Source organism: Theropithecus gelada, chromosome 17 (genome assembly GCF_003255815.1).
Source record: "Theropithecus gelada isolate Dixy chromosome 17, Tgel_1.0, whole genome shotgun sequence".
NCBI lineage: Eukaryota > Metazoa > Chordata > Mammalia > Primates > Cercopithecidae > Theropithecus > Theropithecus gelada.
Genome location: NC_037685.1, coordinates 53,238,082 through 53,254,685, shown reverse-complemented (window position 1 = coordinate 53,254,685; position 16,604 = coordinate 53,238,082). Strand labels below are relative to the sequence as shown.

General features: G+C 45.8%; 1 protein-coding gene across 2 annotated transcripts in view; it reads right to left on the bottom strand.

The window, feature by feature from the left end:
• The window catches only part of CRYL1 (crystallin lambda 1), a 113,233-nt gene that overhangs the window by 76,046 nt on the left and 20,583 nt on the right, over positions 1-16,604 (bottom strand). For both annotated transcript variants that reach the window (XM_025364691.1, XM_025364692.1), the window contains exon 3: positions 2,414-2,540. In XM_025364691.1, the coding sequence (XP_025220476.1) occupies positions 2,414-2,540 (127 nt within the window). The remainder of the gene's footprint in view (positions 1-2,413; positions 2,541-16,604) is intronic.

The window sequence follows — 16,604 nt, the reverse complement described above, 5'->3', positions numbered from 1 at the left end:
GTGTGCCAAGTACCATGTAAGCACTTCACATGCCTTCTAAGTTCACATATTCCCCCCAGATTACTCTTTAACAGAAAAACTTGCCTTATTGTCCGAGTCTATGATAATGTTCTCATATTACAGAGGGTTCACCACTTTGTAAAAAACAATATACTATTTGAAGGAGACACATTAACCAGAACTAATTCAATTACGGTAGTTTTAGATGTTTATAGAAATCATATGATAAACTATCAAAAAAAATGGGATGGGGAGACAAAGAAATTTAACATGGATAGATGAATTATTCTTAGGGAATGACTTTACAATTGTCACTGCCAGGAAATTTATAAATTAGCTATAGAAAGATTCTTTAAAAGAAAAAACAACAACACCACAGCAAGTTGCCATGCGATGGAATCACAAGTTACAAGAGGAAAAAACACTTAAATGTTTGAGAATTAGTCTTTGAGGCTGGGAATAAAATGTGCAGTGCCAGCATCGTAGATGGGTTCAAAAAGCCCTGCACAGCAAACACCTCCAGGAGGCAAAGGTAACGTGGTCTGGGAACTCTGTCTAGAGAGACTCAAAAAGTGACTGTAATGAAGACAAACGTGCTGAAGTTGGAGATATCAGCCCAGAGTTTGAACAAAAGCATTCTGTGAAATGTGAAAGTAGAAATATTATAATAATAGATCACTTATTCATATTTCAATCACATTATATAACTAAATACTTTCCTTAAAAACTAAACTCATGGCCAGGCGCAGTGGCTCATGCCTTGGGAGGCTGAGGCTCAAGAATCGCTTGAACTTAGGAGGCGGAGGTTGCAGTGAGCCAAGATCACACCACTGAACTCCAGCCTGGGTGACAGAGCGAGACTCTATCTCAAAAAAAAAACAAAAAAAACAAAAACAAAAAAACCCTAAACTCTTGCAGGTCACAGTGGCTCACGCCTGTAATCCCAGCACTTCGAGAGGCCAAGATCAGGAGTTTGAGACCAGCCTGGCTAACATGGTGAAACCCTCTCTCTACTAAAAATGCAAAAATTAGCTGGGTGTGGTGGTGCACACGTAACCCCAGCTACTCCGCAGGCTGAGACACGAGAATCGCTTGAATCCAGGAGGTGGAGGCTGCAATGAGCCGAGATCACACCACTGCACTCCAGCCTGAGTCAACTGAGTGACTCTGTCTCAAAAATATAAAAAATAAAACTAAATTCATGTGAAAGAAACTTCTCTGCCAAGACCAGGCCTGGAGAGCGTCTGTACTCTTCAGAAGCAACTCCTCTTGCAGCACCCGCAACTGAGTAAGAACAGAAATGGGTGTCACTGGGAACTCATTAGGAGACCTCGTGTCTCTTTAAAGGCCCTTCAACTTCATACAAACTTCACCGTATCAGGAGATAGAGGATAATATACTAGAAAGAGATAAGAAGTTGAAAAACAGTCGTCTCCTTGTGTTCTGTTGCCACACCCATTTGTTTAATGAATTTTTAGCAAATTGAGAAATTTAACAATTTAAAGAAATGTTAGAGTCAGCGAGACCTAAAACCTCCATCTTCTGTATTTGACCCAAATCTGAGAGCAGCAACCGACCAGAGAACACACACAGCCTCTCTGGTTTGCTTCCAGATTCTCAGCTAGAATATCAACAGAGCAACAACGTGAAATGTGCGGATCTCAGAACACAAAATATCCAGTAAAGATACTGGGAATAATGACTCTTTTAGTTTTAGGTAAATTTGCATAAACCTTCTAGCAGTAAGTGCAGCCTTTGAAAAGACAAGGGTATGCCTCGGGATTCTTCAACAGGGTGGGGCCTGTGCGTGGGCACAGGAGCTCCAGGAGCGGGATGCCTGGAAAGAGGGCCAAGCCACAGGGGCTGCTCCCAGCTCCACCTGGAGGGACCACTCACCTCCCCAGGCTCATCCCACTGTGCAAACAACCCTCACGAGGATTTCTCTTTTTTAAAGTAAAGTTGTTGGAAAGGCTACATGAAACTGAAAAGTTTTCTTTTTGATGATTTAAGCTTTTTTGCTCAATTACATATGAGAATAATAATATAATCTCTCATTTGATAAGATGATAAAATAGTATTAGCAGCCCAGAAAACCTATTTTTGCTAAAACTGTTAATGCCTCTAAAATACAACATTGTCACCAGAATCCCCAGTGGCCTCGCAGATAAGGCACTGGTCTCCTAAAACAGAACATTGTCACACTAGTCTGATGAGAACCCAGTATAGAGAAACAGAACATTGTCACACTAGTCTGATGAGAACCCAGTCTAGAGGGCGTTTTGAGGACAACATTTCCTATCACATAAAATAAAATCCTGCCCTTGAAGATGCAAAATGCCCACACCTGCCACTGCCCTGTCTCCTCCGGAGAGGCTGGGAGACAACGTCTCAGGCCCCAGTGCCCTTCACTCACCTGAATGTGCATGGCGCCCTCTACTGCTTCTTGGATATTGGGGCAGCCACTGATGAGGGACAGTTGCTCTTCGGCACTCAGGGAGCCTTTCAGAGCACCTGCCTGCTCCAGCAACTTCATCTCCTTTCTGGAAAGGCAGAGAGAAGGGGATCACGGTGAGTATTCAATACCGCATTTAAAAACAAATAAATCTCAACATCAGGAATCATCAGGGAAATGTAAAGCAGAACCACAGCGAGATACCACCTCACATCCATTAGGGGCCACCAAAAATAGAAACTAGCAATTGTTGGCAAGGATGTGGAGAAACTGGAACCATTGTGCACTGCTGGTGAGACTGTGAAATACTGCAACCGCTACGGAAAACAGATATGGCAGGTCCCAAAAACAGAATCACAGTATGATCCAGCAACTCCACTTCTGGGTATAAACCGAAAATAATGGAAAGCAGGGTCTGTAAGAGGTTTTTGTACACCCATGTGCACAGCAGCATTATTCACAATAGCCAAGAGCTAGAAGCAACATAAGCATCCATCAATAGATGAGCAGATAAACAAAATGTGGCACATACACACAACAGAATATTATTCAGCAGTAAAGAGGAAGGAAATTCTGTCACATGCTACAAAATGGATGAACCTTGAGGACATTATGCTGAGTGAAATAAGCCAGTCACAAAGGAAAAATACTGTGTGATTCCACCTAGAAGAGGTATCTAGAGCAGTCAAAATAATAGAGGCAGGCCAGGCCAGGTGGCTCACTCCTGTAATCCCAGCACTTTGGGAGGCCGAGGTGGGTGGATCATTTGAGGTCAGCAGTTCAAGACCAGCCTGGCCAACATGGTGAAACCCCGTCTCTACTAAAAATACAAAAAAATAGCTGGGCGTGGTGCCGTGCACCTGTAATCCCAGCTACTCTGGAGGCTGAGGCAGAAGAATCGCTTGAACCTGGGAGGCAGAGGTTGCAGTGAGCTATGGTCGCACTACTGCACTCCAGCCTGAGCAACAGAGTGAGACTCTGTCTCAAAAAACTAATAACAGAGACAGAACTAGAATGTTGGTAGCTGCCAGGGGCTGGGGGTCGAGGAATGGGGAGTTAAGGTTTAATGGGCACAGAGTTCCAATTTGAGAAGATGAAAACATTCTGGAGATGAATGATGGTGATGGTAGCACAATCATGTAAATATGCATAATACACTCAAAACATTAAGGTAAATTTTATTCTATACACTTTACCACAATTTAAAATCTTAATGACTTATTTTAAAATGAAACAATCCTCATGGCAGGGGGCAGGGTGGGGGGCATGCTGGAAACCAGTGGTTCTTAATCCTGTCCCTTGGGTCAGTCCCCTGGGATGGAAGGATTGGAGGAAGGTACCTTACAGCAGAGTGGGTTTTGTGGCGTGTGATCTGTGTGGTCACCCGGGCCACCATGCTCAGAAGGGCCTGTGCTGGGTTTACTGCTCTGCTGTTAGCATCTTACAATTCTTAATATATTTTTGCTTTTGGGTTTTGTTTTGTTGTTGTCATTGTTGTTGTTGTTTTGATTTTTTGTTTGGTTTGGTTGGTTTGGTTTTTGAGACAGGATCCTGCTCTATCACCCAGGCTGGAGTGCAGTGGCACAATCATGACTCGCCATAGCCTTGACCTCCCGGGATCAAGTGATCCTCCCACTTCAGCCTCCCAAGTAGCGGGGACTACACAGGCACACCACCGCGCCTGACTCATTTTTTATATTTTTTGGTAGAGACGGGGTTTTGCCATGTTGCCCAGGCTGATCTCTAACTCCTGGGCTCAAGTGATCCTCCTGCCTTGGCCTCCCAAAGTGCTGGGATTATAGGCATGAGTCACAGCACCTGGCCCTAAGTTTTTTTTAAAAGGAAAGAGAGAATCTTTGAGAAGTTTTTCTCATATAAGTAATTTGGAAGATTCGTAATATATCAGCTTAAAAAAAAAATCTACCTATCTTAAAATAGGGCCACAAAACAGCTATCTTGTTTTGGAGAATTATAAGGACAAACATACTGATCCCTGCTCAGATCTTATCACCCACAAAACAACTCAGTGTTAAGTACCAAATATCCTGGACCACCATCCCCAGTGAGCCCGCATTTTTAAAATTCCATATAGAACAAATTCCTTGAATTAGAGGCTTATAAAGTTAGTGAGGCCAGCCACAGTGGCTCACGCCTGTAATTCCAGCACTTTGGGAGGCCAAGGCAGGCGGGTCACTTGAGGACGGGTTTGAGACCACCCTGGGCAACACGGTGAAACCTCGTCTCTACAAAAAATACAAAAACTAGCTGGGCATGATGGTGCACACCTGTAGTCTCAGCCACTCGGGAGGCTGAGGTGGGAGAATCACTTGAGCCCAGGAGGTGGGGGCTGTAGTGAGCCATGATTGTGCCACGGTACTCCAACGTGGGGACAGAGTGAGACCCTGTCTCAAAAAACAAATAAGTGAAAAACAAAAATAAGTTAGTTAGTGAAAAATATACAAAACAAAATATGTGTCTTGGCCAGTTCATCTGGAAGTTTATTAGTTGCATAGGGTACTGTGAGGTGTCTTAGCAACAGATTAGAAATTTAAGATTTCTAAGGTAGATACCTAAAATCAAAAAATAACTGGTCCAAGGTAAGTGCCAGCAAATACATATTTGAAACATCATGGAGGGAAATATAACAAAAAGGGTCATGAGGAAAGGTTCCTCTATTAAGGTAAAATGGAAATGCAGACGCTCACGGGTCCTACAGGGTCCTTCGATTCTGTGTCAACAGCACTCAGCACACTTCCCTGAACGCAGACTGTGCCGCTTAAGCGGCATTATTCAGGAACAAAGAGCACCACGCGATCCAAAGCTCATTTATCATCCACTGTGTAGTACATTTTGATCCATCTTTGAAAATGTTGAGTTACACAACTCTGTAAACATACTACAAAACCACTGAACTTGACGCGTCAAATGAGTCAGTTGTGTGACATGTAAATTTATCTCAATAAAGCAGCAGCATTAGTATCTTATTGCGACTGTAACAAATGATCACAAACAGTGGCTTAAACAATACAAATATATTATCTTACAGTTCTGAAGGTCAGAAATCCCAAGTAGACTAACATCAAAGTGTCTGCAGGGAACACACTCCTTCCGGAGGTTTCAGGGAGAATGCGTTCCTGGCCTGCCCCAGCTTCTAGAGGCTGCCTGCATCCGTGGCTATGACCCCTTCCCCCTCCACAGCCAGCCACCCCTGCCCCACCTGTTTCTGCCATCATGTCTCCTTCCTCCCTTTATCCCTCTAAGGACCCATGCGATTACATCAGGCCAAGCCAGCTATTCCAGGACAATCTCCCCATCTTGCCATTCTTAATTCAATTACATCTGCAACGTCTGTTTTGCCATATGAGGTTCTGGCTCATCCAAAGTTGTGCCAAAAATCTGGACATCTCACTGTGTTTGCAGGTATGTTGTTCTGGGGATGATACGCAATTTGCTCCTGCCAGGCACTTGGGGGCGCTACCAACCAAGGAACCAACCTGAATTCTTGGCTTGGGGGTTTTTCAGATGACACAGGTAGTATGAATTTGAGCTCTGAAACTTTGAGGATCGCTCTATGGTTACAAATTCTCAAAGAAACTCTTCCTCCCCTCCACTCGGAGTCAATGCCCCCACCGGTGACCCTCCACTTAGGGGATCCAAGTTATTTTTTTTGCCAATGATGTAGCCCTTAGAGAACTCTAGCTTCTGTCAGGGGTCTCCAATTTGACTCCCATCTTGCACAGACTCAGGTTGGCTGTTACAATGGAAGCTCTAGATTAGCAAGACTAACTGGCAAACACCCTTCGAGCAGCCGCCCGCTGTGGCTGTCAAGCACCCCTTGGAACTGGTGCTCCAGAGGTAGGCCTCTGAAATTCTCCATTACTTTTCTGCCATGTGAGCTTACTACCATGACTTCCACGGACTGGACCCCACGTGGGAATCTGGGCCAATGGCAGAGGCCCATGGGCAGCTGGTGGTGGCTGCAGTAACCAGCCCAAAGGAAGCCTGAGCCCTGTAGCGACAGGGCGGTCAGAAATGCAGACCCCAGGCCAGGCGCGGTGGCTCACGCCTGTAATCCCAGCACTTTGGGAGGCCGAGGCGGGCAGATTACCTGAGCTCAGGAGTTTGAGACCAGCCTGGCAAACACGGTGAAACCCTGATTCTACTAAAAATACAAAAATTAGCCAGGTGTGGTTGCACACCCCTGTAATCCCAGCTACTTAGGAGGCTGAGGCAGGAGAATCACTTGAACCTGGGAGGTGGAAGTTTCAGTGAGCTGAGATCACGCCACTGCACTCCAGCCTGGGCGACAGAGCTAGACTCCGTCTCAAAAACGAAGAAGAAGAAGAAGAGAAAGAAATGCAGACGTCCACAGTGGGCAGACTGGTTGAGGGCAGGAAGGAGCAACAGAAACACAGCCGGTAGTGGAGTCACCATGACTGCAGGCCATAAAAAGGCAGGACCTTAGGAAAGGACACAGCCGCCCTATAGCTGCCGTGAGCTGCCAGAGCCACTATCTGACTGTCAGAGGCTCAGGTGTCCCCTGAACAATGTCTGTTTCTGCGACAAAGATGCAGCCGCAGATGGTGTCCTGTATCTCACTCCCTCGCCTGGTATCACAATCAGCCCTCATGGAGAGCAGAAATCAGAGTACCGTCTTTTAGAGCCTGAAAGGGCCTAGCACAGACTTTCTTTGGAGATTACAACACATTTGAATTTTTCAGTTTTTAACTGTACGATTTATATAAGTTTGACCTGCAGCAGTGGCTAAGCCTAGGAGTCAACATTGGTAAAAGACAACCACACTGCCCATAAATACAACCAGAAGAAAAACAGTCATATGGCAGAAAAGCGATTTGTAGCTACCAAACAGAAACTTGCTTCAGTTTAATTGAAAGTTTTCGGTGTTACAGAGGAATAAGTGAGATGTTTCATACTGTGCCTGTTGCTTTTCTAAGACTATTTCCTTTTCATAATTTATTTAAGAAATTTTAAATGTAGAAAGAATAATAAACATCCTTATATCTCCACCCTCCAGAACTAACCACCGCCAATCCTCTTTGTCACTTTTTAAGGAAGCAAAACCTAAATGAATCTCTTGGCGCCACCATCCCAGTCTCACCCAACCATCTTTCCACCGAACACACACAGGGTCTCTCGATGCCAAGACCTGGGAGCACAGTGAGTAACCGCTGCGTCCTTCAGGAAACTATGTCTGAGCACCTGATGTGCTCAAAGCACCTGCTCCAAGCCTTAGGAGGCCACCTGTGTGTCTTCAAACCTTTCCACTAATCCAAAGCAAACTTTTGACCTTTTTTCCCAAAAGTACTGAGTGAGATTAGACAGATAACGGGAGAACAGGAGTCTCTTGTTCCTCGATCCTCCAGGGACCACCCCGGAATGAGAACATCCCATGGAGACACCAAGCAGTGGCAAGAAAAGCCACCACCATTGGCCTCTTGCAGAGCAGACTCAGGCTGAGGAATGTGCAGTGGTGGTTCTGCCTCAGGCCCTTCCTCCCTGGGCAGCACGCACAGGTAAGACAGAGAACCTGGGCATGACATTAACCCATTAGCCGACTGCAAACTCCAGGACCCTGCTGTGTGGTCCCGAGGGACGTCCAGTGAAAGCTGCAGAGAAGCTTCCCTACATCTGCAGACAGACCCCTGTGCTCTCTTCAGGGCCAACAAATCCACGTGCCACAAATCAAACCCAGCCTTTTGGCAACGTTTTGTCCCAGTTAGATTAACTCCAATTTTTTTTTATTCTTTTGGAAGAACTTCTGACTCAAGCTTTGTAGAAGACATACATAAACACCTAGAAAAGATGTGCCAATCAACCGGGATTTTCAAATGCCACACACATACCAGGCTGTGGCACTGCCACACTTAACAGTTAACGTCAGGTTAGAGGCACCCGTAGAAGGCTGCAATGTGCCAGGTCGACCTCTAGAGGTCAGCCTAACACTGGGACTCAAAATACTGGCTGCTACTCAGCAAAGTTAAATTTTTACTTAAAATTAAGAGAAAAGGAAATGTTAAAAATTCTCAAGGTAGGACAGGGTATGGGTGATTTCAATTTTTTTTAATGCTTCCATTTTTGAAGTGTACTCAAAAGGAGCATGTATTTATTGTCTAAAAAGACTGAAGAAATTGGAACCGTCGTGCACTGCTGATGGGAATGTGAAAACGGCACAGCTGCTGTGGAAAACGTATGGTGGTAACTCAAAAAGTTAAAAATAGAGCCACCATACGATCCAGGAACCCCACTGCTGTACATATTTCCAAAAGAACTGAGGCGGGATGGCAAAGAGAGATTTGCACAGTCATGTTCATAGCATTGTTGTCAACAACAGAACAAAGCAGCAATCCAAAGTCCACCGATAGAGGGAGGGATCAACAAAACATGGTTTCACACCTATGGTGGAATCTTATTCGGCCCCACAGGGGAAGGAATCCTATCATATGTCATATGCCAGGCTGGAGTGCAGTGGTGCAATCTCAGCTCACTACAACCTCCACCTCCTGCCTCAGCTTCCCAAAGAGCTGGGACTACAGGAATGCGCCACACACCCAAGAGATTTTTGTATTTTTTAGTAGAGACGGGTTTTCACTATATGTTGGCCAGGCTGGTCTCGAACTCCTGACCTCAGGGGATCCACCTGCCTTGGCCTCCCAAAGTGCTGGGATTACAAGTGTGACCCACTGCACCCGGCCTAGGATGAATCTTTTACTTAACACTATGCTTAAGTGAAATAAGCCAGACACAAAAGGACAGATGCCATATGACTCCACTTACAAGAGGTCCCCAGAGCAGTCAAACTCATGGAGATAGAAAGCAGAATGGTGGATGCCAGGCGCTGGCGGAGGCATGAAAGGAGAGTTGTTTAACGGGCACAGAGTTCGGTTTTACAAGATGAAAGAGCTCTGCAGATTGATTGCACAACCATGTGATTGTACTTAATGCTACTCAACTATTAAACACATTAAAATGGCAAAGATGAGGCCGGGCATGGTGGCTCAGGCCTGTAATCCCAGCACTTTGGGAGGCCGAGGTGGGTGGATCACGAGGTCAGGAGATCGAGACCATCCTGGCCAACATGGTGAAATCCCATTTCTGCTAAAAATACAAAAAAAATTAGTTGGGTGTGCTTGTGTGCTTGTTCTTACTTTGTCCTTGTTTTGCTGTATAATGTTGAAGTGAAAGATTATCCTCATAATGAATTTCCAAGACTAATATTTACATTTACCATTTTTTAATGATGGAGAAAAAGTTATCTTACTTTGATAAGTTTGACATACGACCTATCACATTTTTGCTGCTTTTGGTCACAGTTCTGTCTCTAGACTACTAGCAATAGACACATGCCATGAGTAACCTAACTACTTTAACACAGTGGTGTGAAGTGCTGCAGAAAATAACTCCTAGACACCAAACCACAGTGTTTTGTGACATGTTAGAGAGAATGACAGAACTTTCTGTAGTTTTTTTTTTTTTTTTGAGATGGAGTCTCACTGGGTCACCTAGGCAGGAGTGCAGTGGTGTGATCTCAGCTCACGGCAACTTTCACCTCCAGGGTCCTAAGAGACTCTCCTGCCTCAACCTCCCAAATAGCTGGGATTACTAGCGTGCGCCACCACACCCGGCTAATTTGGTATTTTCAGTAGAGTCAGGGTTTCACCACGTTGGCCAGGCTCGTCTCAAACTCCTGACCTCAGGTGATCCACCTGCCTCGGCCTCCCAAAGTGCTGGGATTACAGGTGTGAGACACTGCACCCGACCTGTAGCATAACTATTCTGTTGTGCTGTTAAGTTACAGGGCTTTGACTCCTAGGTCTGAAAAAGGTGCCAATCCCTGATAAATCTTGAGCGCTGACACCAGTGGAAGCCTTGTCTTTAGACCCAGGAGAAGGTGATGTTCACCAAACACATGGCCACAAATCAAAACCATTCAGTCCCTCTAGGCCCAGGTACCACTGAGGAAGAGGTAGGTGTGTGTGATTGTAACGGCCAATTTTGAGGGGTAAGATTAATCAGAGTATTTCTATAAATTAAACATTAATATCAAAAGCACACTGGCCTAATGGAAAGCCAGTGTCTAGGCCCGTGTGTCAGAATAACAGGGTTTTCTTGGAGCACTGATCTGCTCTTTAATATAAAATTACAAAAGGTTATAAAAAGTTTATGGAAATCTCACCTTATGATCCAACTGATTAGATTTATTTATAAAGTTTTATTGAAATTAGCATTAACATTAATAATATACCACACAAAGGTAAAATTTGGTTTTCTCTTTTGAACAAAATTTTCACGTAAGAGATAAGAGATTTTTATTTACCTTTTCAGTAAAATCACAGAAGAAAAAAAATAGAGGGAAGGAGAAAGACAGATTCAGCTGGCCTCATGCTGTCTTTATTAGGTCTTAATGTTTAGGAAACCGAGTCTCCTATCAAAGAGAAAATATTTTTGTATTATAATTTTGGCCAAATGAATAACTGTTCTATAGTAACCTGTGATCCTATTTTGTGATATCAAGTGTCTTAAACCTTTGATATTTGACAGACTTCCCAAAAGCAAAATATCAAGTTCTAAATTATCTGACCTTGTCTACGGCCATACCACCCTGAACGCACCCGATCTCGTCTAAATTATCTGACCTTAAACTAACTTTTTCAGATATTAGTTTCCCTGAAGTCCAAGAGAGACATATTAGGCTTATTAGGCTTATTTGTTATGTTAGAATTATTCAAGCTGGGCATGGCGGCTCTTGCCTGTAATTGCAGCACTTTGGGAAGACAAGATGGGTAGATTGCTTGAGCCCAGGAGTAAAGAGACCAGCCTGGACAACATGGCAAAACCCCATCTCTACCCAAAAAATTCAAAAATTATCTGGGTGTGATGGTGCATGCCTGTAGTCTCAGCTACCCTGGAGGCTGAGGTTGGAGAATCGCTTGAGCCCAGGGGGCAGAGATTGTAGTGAGCCAAGATCACACCAGTGCACTCCAGCCTGGGCAACAGAACAAGATCTTGTCTCAAAAAAAAAAAAATGTGGCCGGGTGTGGTGGCTCATGTCTGTAATCCCAATACTTTGGGAGGCCGAGGTGGGTAGATCACGAGGTCAGGAGATCAAGACCATCCTGGCTAACATGGTGTAACCCCATCTCTACTAAAAATATGAAAAAAATTAGCCAGGCGTGGTGGCGGGTGCCTGTAGTCCCAGCTACTAGGGAGACTGAGGAAGGAGAATGGCATGAACCTGGGAGGCGGAGCTTGCAGTGAGCTGAAATTGCGCCCCTGCACTCCAGCCTGGGTGACAGAACGAGACTCCAACTCAAAAAAAAAAAAATTGTAGGAAGCATTGCCAGATCTGAGATGTTGTTTAGCTCCCTTTGGTTATGTTTATATAGAAGTGTTGTTAATGTGTTCCAAGATTATATTAGATTCTTAAAATTCTGATATGTCTTAGTAGGTTGTCAGTAATAATTATGATTTTCACGTTAAATTGTTGTATCCCACAGAAATAACCAAATTTCCTTGTCACCAGTGTCTTTAACTGTGGCTGTCCTAAGACTTTTGTTATCCACAATTGTTGTTTTGTGTTGATTCTTCACAAAAAGTGACTTAAAATCAGCTACTGTCCAGGGCTTGTTTCTTTGGAGGGAGTTCATGAAAAGGACTCTTGAATGCAAGTTTCTGATAACTTTGGAGATTGTGCCATTGGATTTGAGAGAAAATTTCCAGTGCACTAATGGAAAGACTGATGTGTTCACAAAGACGGCTAACTCACCATGAAGCAGAGCAGGAGTTGACTGCATGGACTGAACTAATGGAGGACTGAAATAACTTTTATGGCCTTTTTTGTTGAAATATTGCTGATTCTTTTTGTTTTTCAGAGTCTGAAGAATTTTTTTCTTTTGAATCATGTATAGCCTTTAAGTATCTTTTAAGTATATCGAGTATACTTTTGTAAATAGAATTTGAGGCATATTTCTCTAATTTATAAACTATTTGTGAATATTCTTAATTCATGGCAATGTGTTTGTTTGCATACAGTTAATAATAACATGTTTTCTTTGCTAACGGGACACAGTTGAAGGAACTGGTTGTTTTCCCAGGGCTTTGACTAAAATGGCCTTGTGAGAGGTTCTAGCAAAGCCAATTTAGGAGAGCCTATGAGAACAGTGATTCTTGTTGCATTTTGTGTGGATAATCAGGCCAAGTATATGGGACTGAAGCTTATTTTGCAGGGAGATTGGTCCTGCTGTGATTTGTCTTTATGGAAGTGGTGGACTGGAGAGCAAGATTGTGTTTCATATGAAAAACTTTAAGGCCGGGTGCGGTGGCTCAAGCCTGTAATCCCAGCACTTTGGGAGGCCGAGACGGGCNGGCCGGGTGCGGTGGCTCAAGCCTGTAATCCCAGCACTTTGGGAGGCCGAGACCGGCGGATCACGAGGTCAGGCGATCGAGACCATCCTGGCTAACACGATGAAACCCCGTCTCTACTAAAAGATACAAAAAACTAGCCGGGCGTGGTGGCGGGCGCCTGTAGTCCCAGCTACTCCGGAGGCTGAGGCAGGAGAATGGCGTCAACCCGGGAGGCGGAGCTTGCAGTGAGCCGAGATCGGGCCACTGCAATCCAGCCTGGGCGACAGAGCGAGACTCCGTCTCAAAAAAAAAAAAAAAAAAAAAAAAGAAAAACTTTAATATTAGATTAACCTTTGATTCCTGGATGGCCATGAGGTCACCCATGGTATGGAGTTGCCCACAATGCCTCTCCTCAGCAGGAAGCAGCCAGAAAGATGGCTGACCAGATGCCCCATGGTTGAGGAATCTATAAACAGAAAGGGGGACTGAAACCCACTCAATTTTTTCAGTAAAGACAGAAATTGATCCTTCTTGCCTTAAAGCTTGAAACTTATATTTGTTTTATCTGAATTCCTTCCTCAGGAAATGACCTTCAGGCCTCTCAAAAAAAAAAAAAAAGAGTATTGAAGAACTGAAACTTACCAGGTCATCACATCCAGGCAATGAGAGTCCAGGCCCCTCATTCACCATGATTGCTTCCTTGCCCCTCCCTAGTTCCTGTTTTCCTACACATTGCCACATTTCTTTCCTGCTATATAAACCCCTGATTTTAGGTGGTCAGGGAGATGGATTTGAGACTGAACTCCCATCTCCTCCGCTGCAGCACCAGATGAAAGCCTTCTTCCTCGGCAGTACTCATCATCTGTCATTGGCTTTCACTGCGGTGAGCAGCAGGATCTAGACCCAACTCTAGGTGTTTTGGTAACAAAACCACATTATGAGGAAGGTATTATTATGTCTTCACATCCCAGATGAGGAAACAGATTTGGTGACTTACCCAGCTATGAAGGTTGAGCCAGATCTGACTGCAAAGCTCAGTCTGGGCCGCTAAGCCACACCAGGCCCCTCTGCACTGCTCACTTATTTTCACACTGTGCTGCTTGCTTTCTGTCTACAGTATGACTCCATGTATAATGCAGCCTCCTGAGGAATAAAGGGCATGAATACATTTCTTTCAGAAATCTCAGTGCCAGCCTGTCGTGAACTCCCAAGGGGATTTCTGGCAGGGTCTTCGGCTCCCACCTATTCCTGAAGGTCTGAAGACCTGAGGAATTTAAAGATAGGGAAGAAGGGGGCAGACATGGAAGATCAAGCAAGATTAGCTTAAGGAGGTGAGTCTACCTCACCTCCAGCCAACAGAAATCCTAGAACACTGGAGGCAGAGAGCAGAAAGCAGTGAGGAAATAAAAACGCCAGGGATTGCATCCTCATGGGATGGCTGTGTTGTGCTGTCTGCTTTGACACTGACATTGCTGTTGTTTCCAGGCCCTGATTTTGCACACACAGAAGGCTGAGCCAGACTCCACCCCTGACTCCAGCCCCTGGGATCACTCTAACTCCATATGGGCAGGTTAAGTTGAGGTTGCACAAAAACCTTCAATTAAGTTACTGCAATGCAAAAGAGTCAGAAGACAGCCCAACCACAGAGTCCATGTGGCATGGTGATAGTGTGTGGACACTAACAATCACGGTAGGTGTTTCTGAAGTTGGGGAGAGGGCAGAACACCCAACTTTTCATTAAGGAGAGTAGCTCCAGACTTCTGTTTGACAGCACAATGTTTTAAAAATCTGGCATGCCTATCTCCAAAGACTATCTCCAGTTTGCCCAGGTCTCCACCCTACCCCATTATTCACACCCACTCGCCACCCAGCCCCCTTAGACCTCCGGATCTGCAAACCTTGTAGTGAGGCATGTGAACTTAAATGCACTGTAGAAAGAAAACTGCCTCTGTCTGTTGCACAGGAGGGCTGTGGGTCGGCCTGCCTGGATCCACGCCATCATGGCCATCAGGGTCTCTGCCCTCTCGCTTTCCCCTCCTCACTCAGAAGGTCTCCTCCCTCCAGCCGGGCGCGGTGGCTCCCGCCTGTAATCCCAGCACTTTGGGAGGCCGAGGCCGGCGAATCACGAGGTCAGGAGACGGAGGCCATCCTGGCTAACACGGTGAAACCCCGTCTCTACTAAAAATACAAAAAATCAGCCGGGCGTGGTGGCGGCGCCTGTGGTCCCAGCTACTCGGGAGGCTGAGGCAGGAGAATGGCGGGAACCCGGGGGGCGGAGCTTGCAGGGAGCCAAGATGGCGCCGCTCACTCCAGCCTGGGCCACAGAGCGAGACTCCGCCTCAAAAAAAAAAAAACAAAGGTCTCCTCCCTCCAGGCCACTGGAAACACTGGGATCTGGGTAGAGGGAGACAGACGGGGGAGGGAAGGGCCTGCTTAAGTGTCGCCACAGTTTACACTGGAGTATCAGGCCCAGCTGAAAAATGGGGAACTTTGCTTTCTTGTTCATCCTTGTTGCAAACCTCACAGACAGACAATAGCTAGTCAAGGCGGGAGTCACACAACTCCTGAGTCCATCCTTGGCAGGACCGACACCTTCACAGCCCGGCCGTGACTGCTAAGGCGCATCGGTCTGGATGCACAGCACGCAGGGCCAGCCGGAAGCGCTAAGCCTTGGACGCGCAGCACGATCACTCGGAGTCCGGCCGCCCAGAGTCCCAGTATTAATACTGGCCGCGCGCGGCGGCTCACGCCTGTAGTCCCAGCACTTCGGGAGGCCAAGGAGGACGGATCACAAGGTCAGCAGATCGAGACCATCCTGGCTAACATGGTGAAACTCTGTCTCCACTAAAAAATACAAAAAATTAGCTGGGAAGTGGTGGCGGCGCCTGTAGTCACAGCTACTCGGGAGGCTGAGGCAGGAGAATGGCGGGAACCCGGGAGGCGGAGCTTGCGGTGAGCCGAGATCCGGTCACTGCACTCCAGCCTGGGCGACAGAGCGAGACTCCGTCTCAAAAAAATAAAGTATTAATATTTTGACTTCTCCTCAATACTTTGGATATATAATTAGCATCCATATGACTTTTACAAATCAGATAAAACAAAGCTATTTTTGTTTGGGAAGAAAAATAAATAAGGCAAATGAAGTAATTATTTGATCTGTCCCAATGACAGCTAAGTGACAGCAGGATCTGTGAACTGACAGGGAAGTCAGGTTGAACAACCCGGCTGAACCCGCAGCCACTGCCATGAACTTTTGGCAATAGACACGGGCTTTAATAATTTTGGCTGGCTCAGCTGGGCTCACCCACACGGCTGCAATGAGCAGTGGGTTGTCTGGGGGCTGCTGGTCTCAGATGGCTTCCCTCATCTGTCTAGCAGTCAGTGCTGTGCTGGATGGTACTGGCTGATACAGCTGGGCCACACACCTCCAGCTGACTAGGCTGAGCTGACCAGATGAGAAGGGAGGAAGGGTCCCCAGCAGGAAGCGAAGGAATCAATGCACATGCACTTTCCAGGCCTTCTGCTGTGCATGCCGCACTTGCTAATAACCCACTGGCTGATGCAAGTCCGTGGCTAAGCCCAGAGTCAGGGGGTGAGAGCAGCAAAGTCACAATGCACAGGGGAGTGTAGACAGAGACGGGAACAATTTGTGACCACACTCAGTTATTCTGGCCAACAGTATGTGGGAAAACTAAAAGTGAGTTTCAAATCAGGAGAACAGACCAATCTAGCAGAATCCAGATCAAAACAGACTTCAAGATTAGGCCAGGGCAGAGACCTGGGTAGCAAG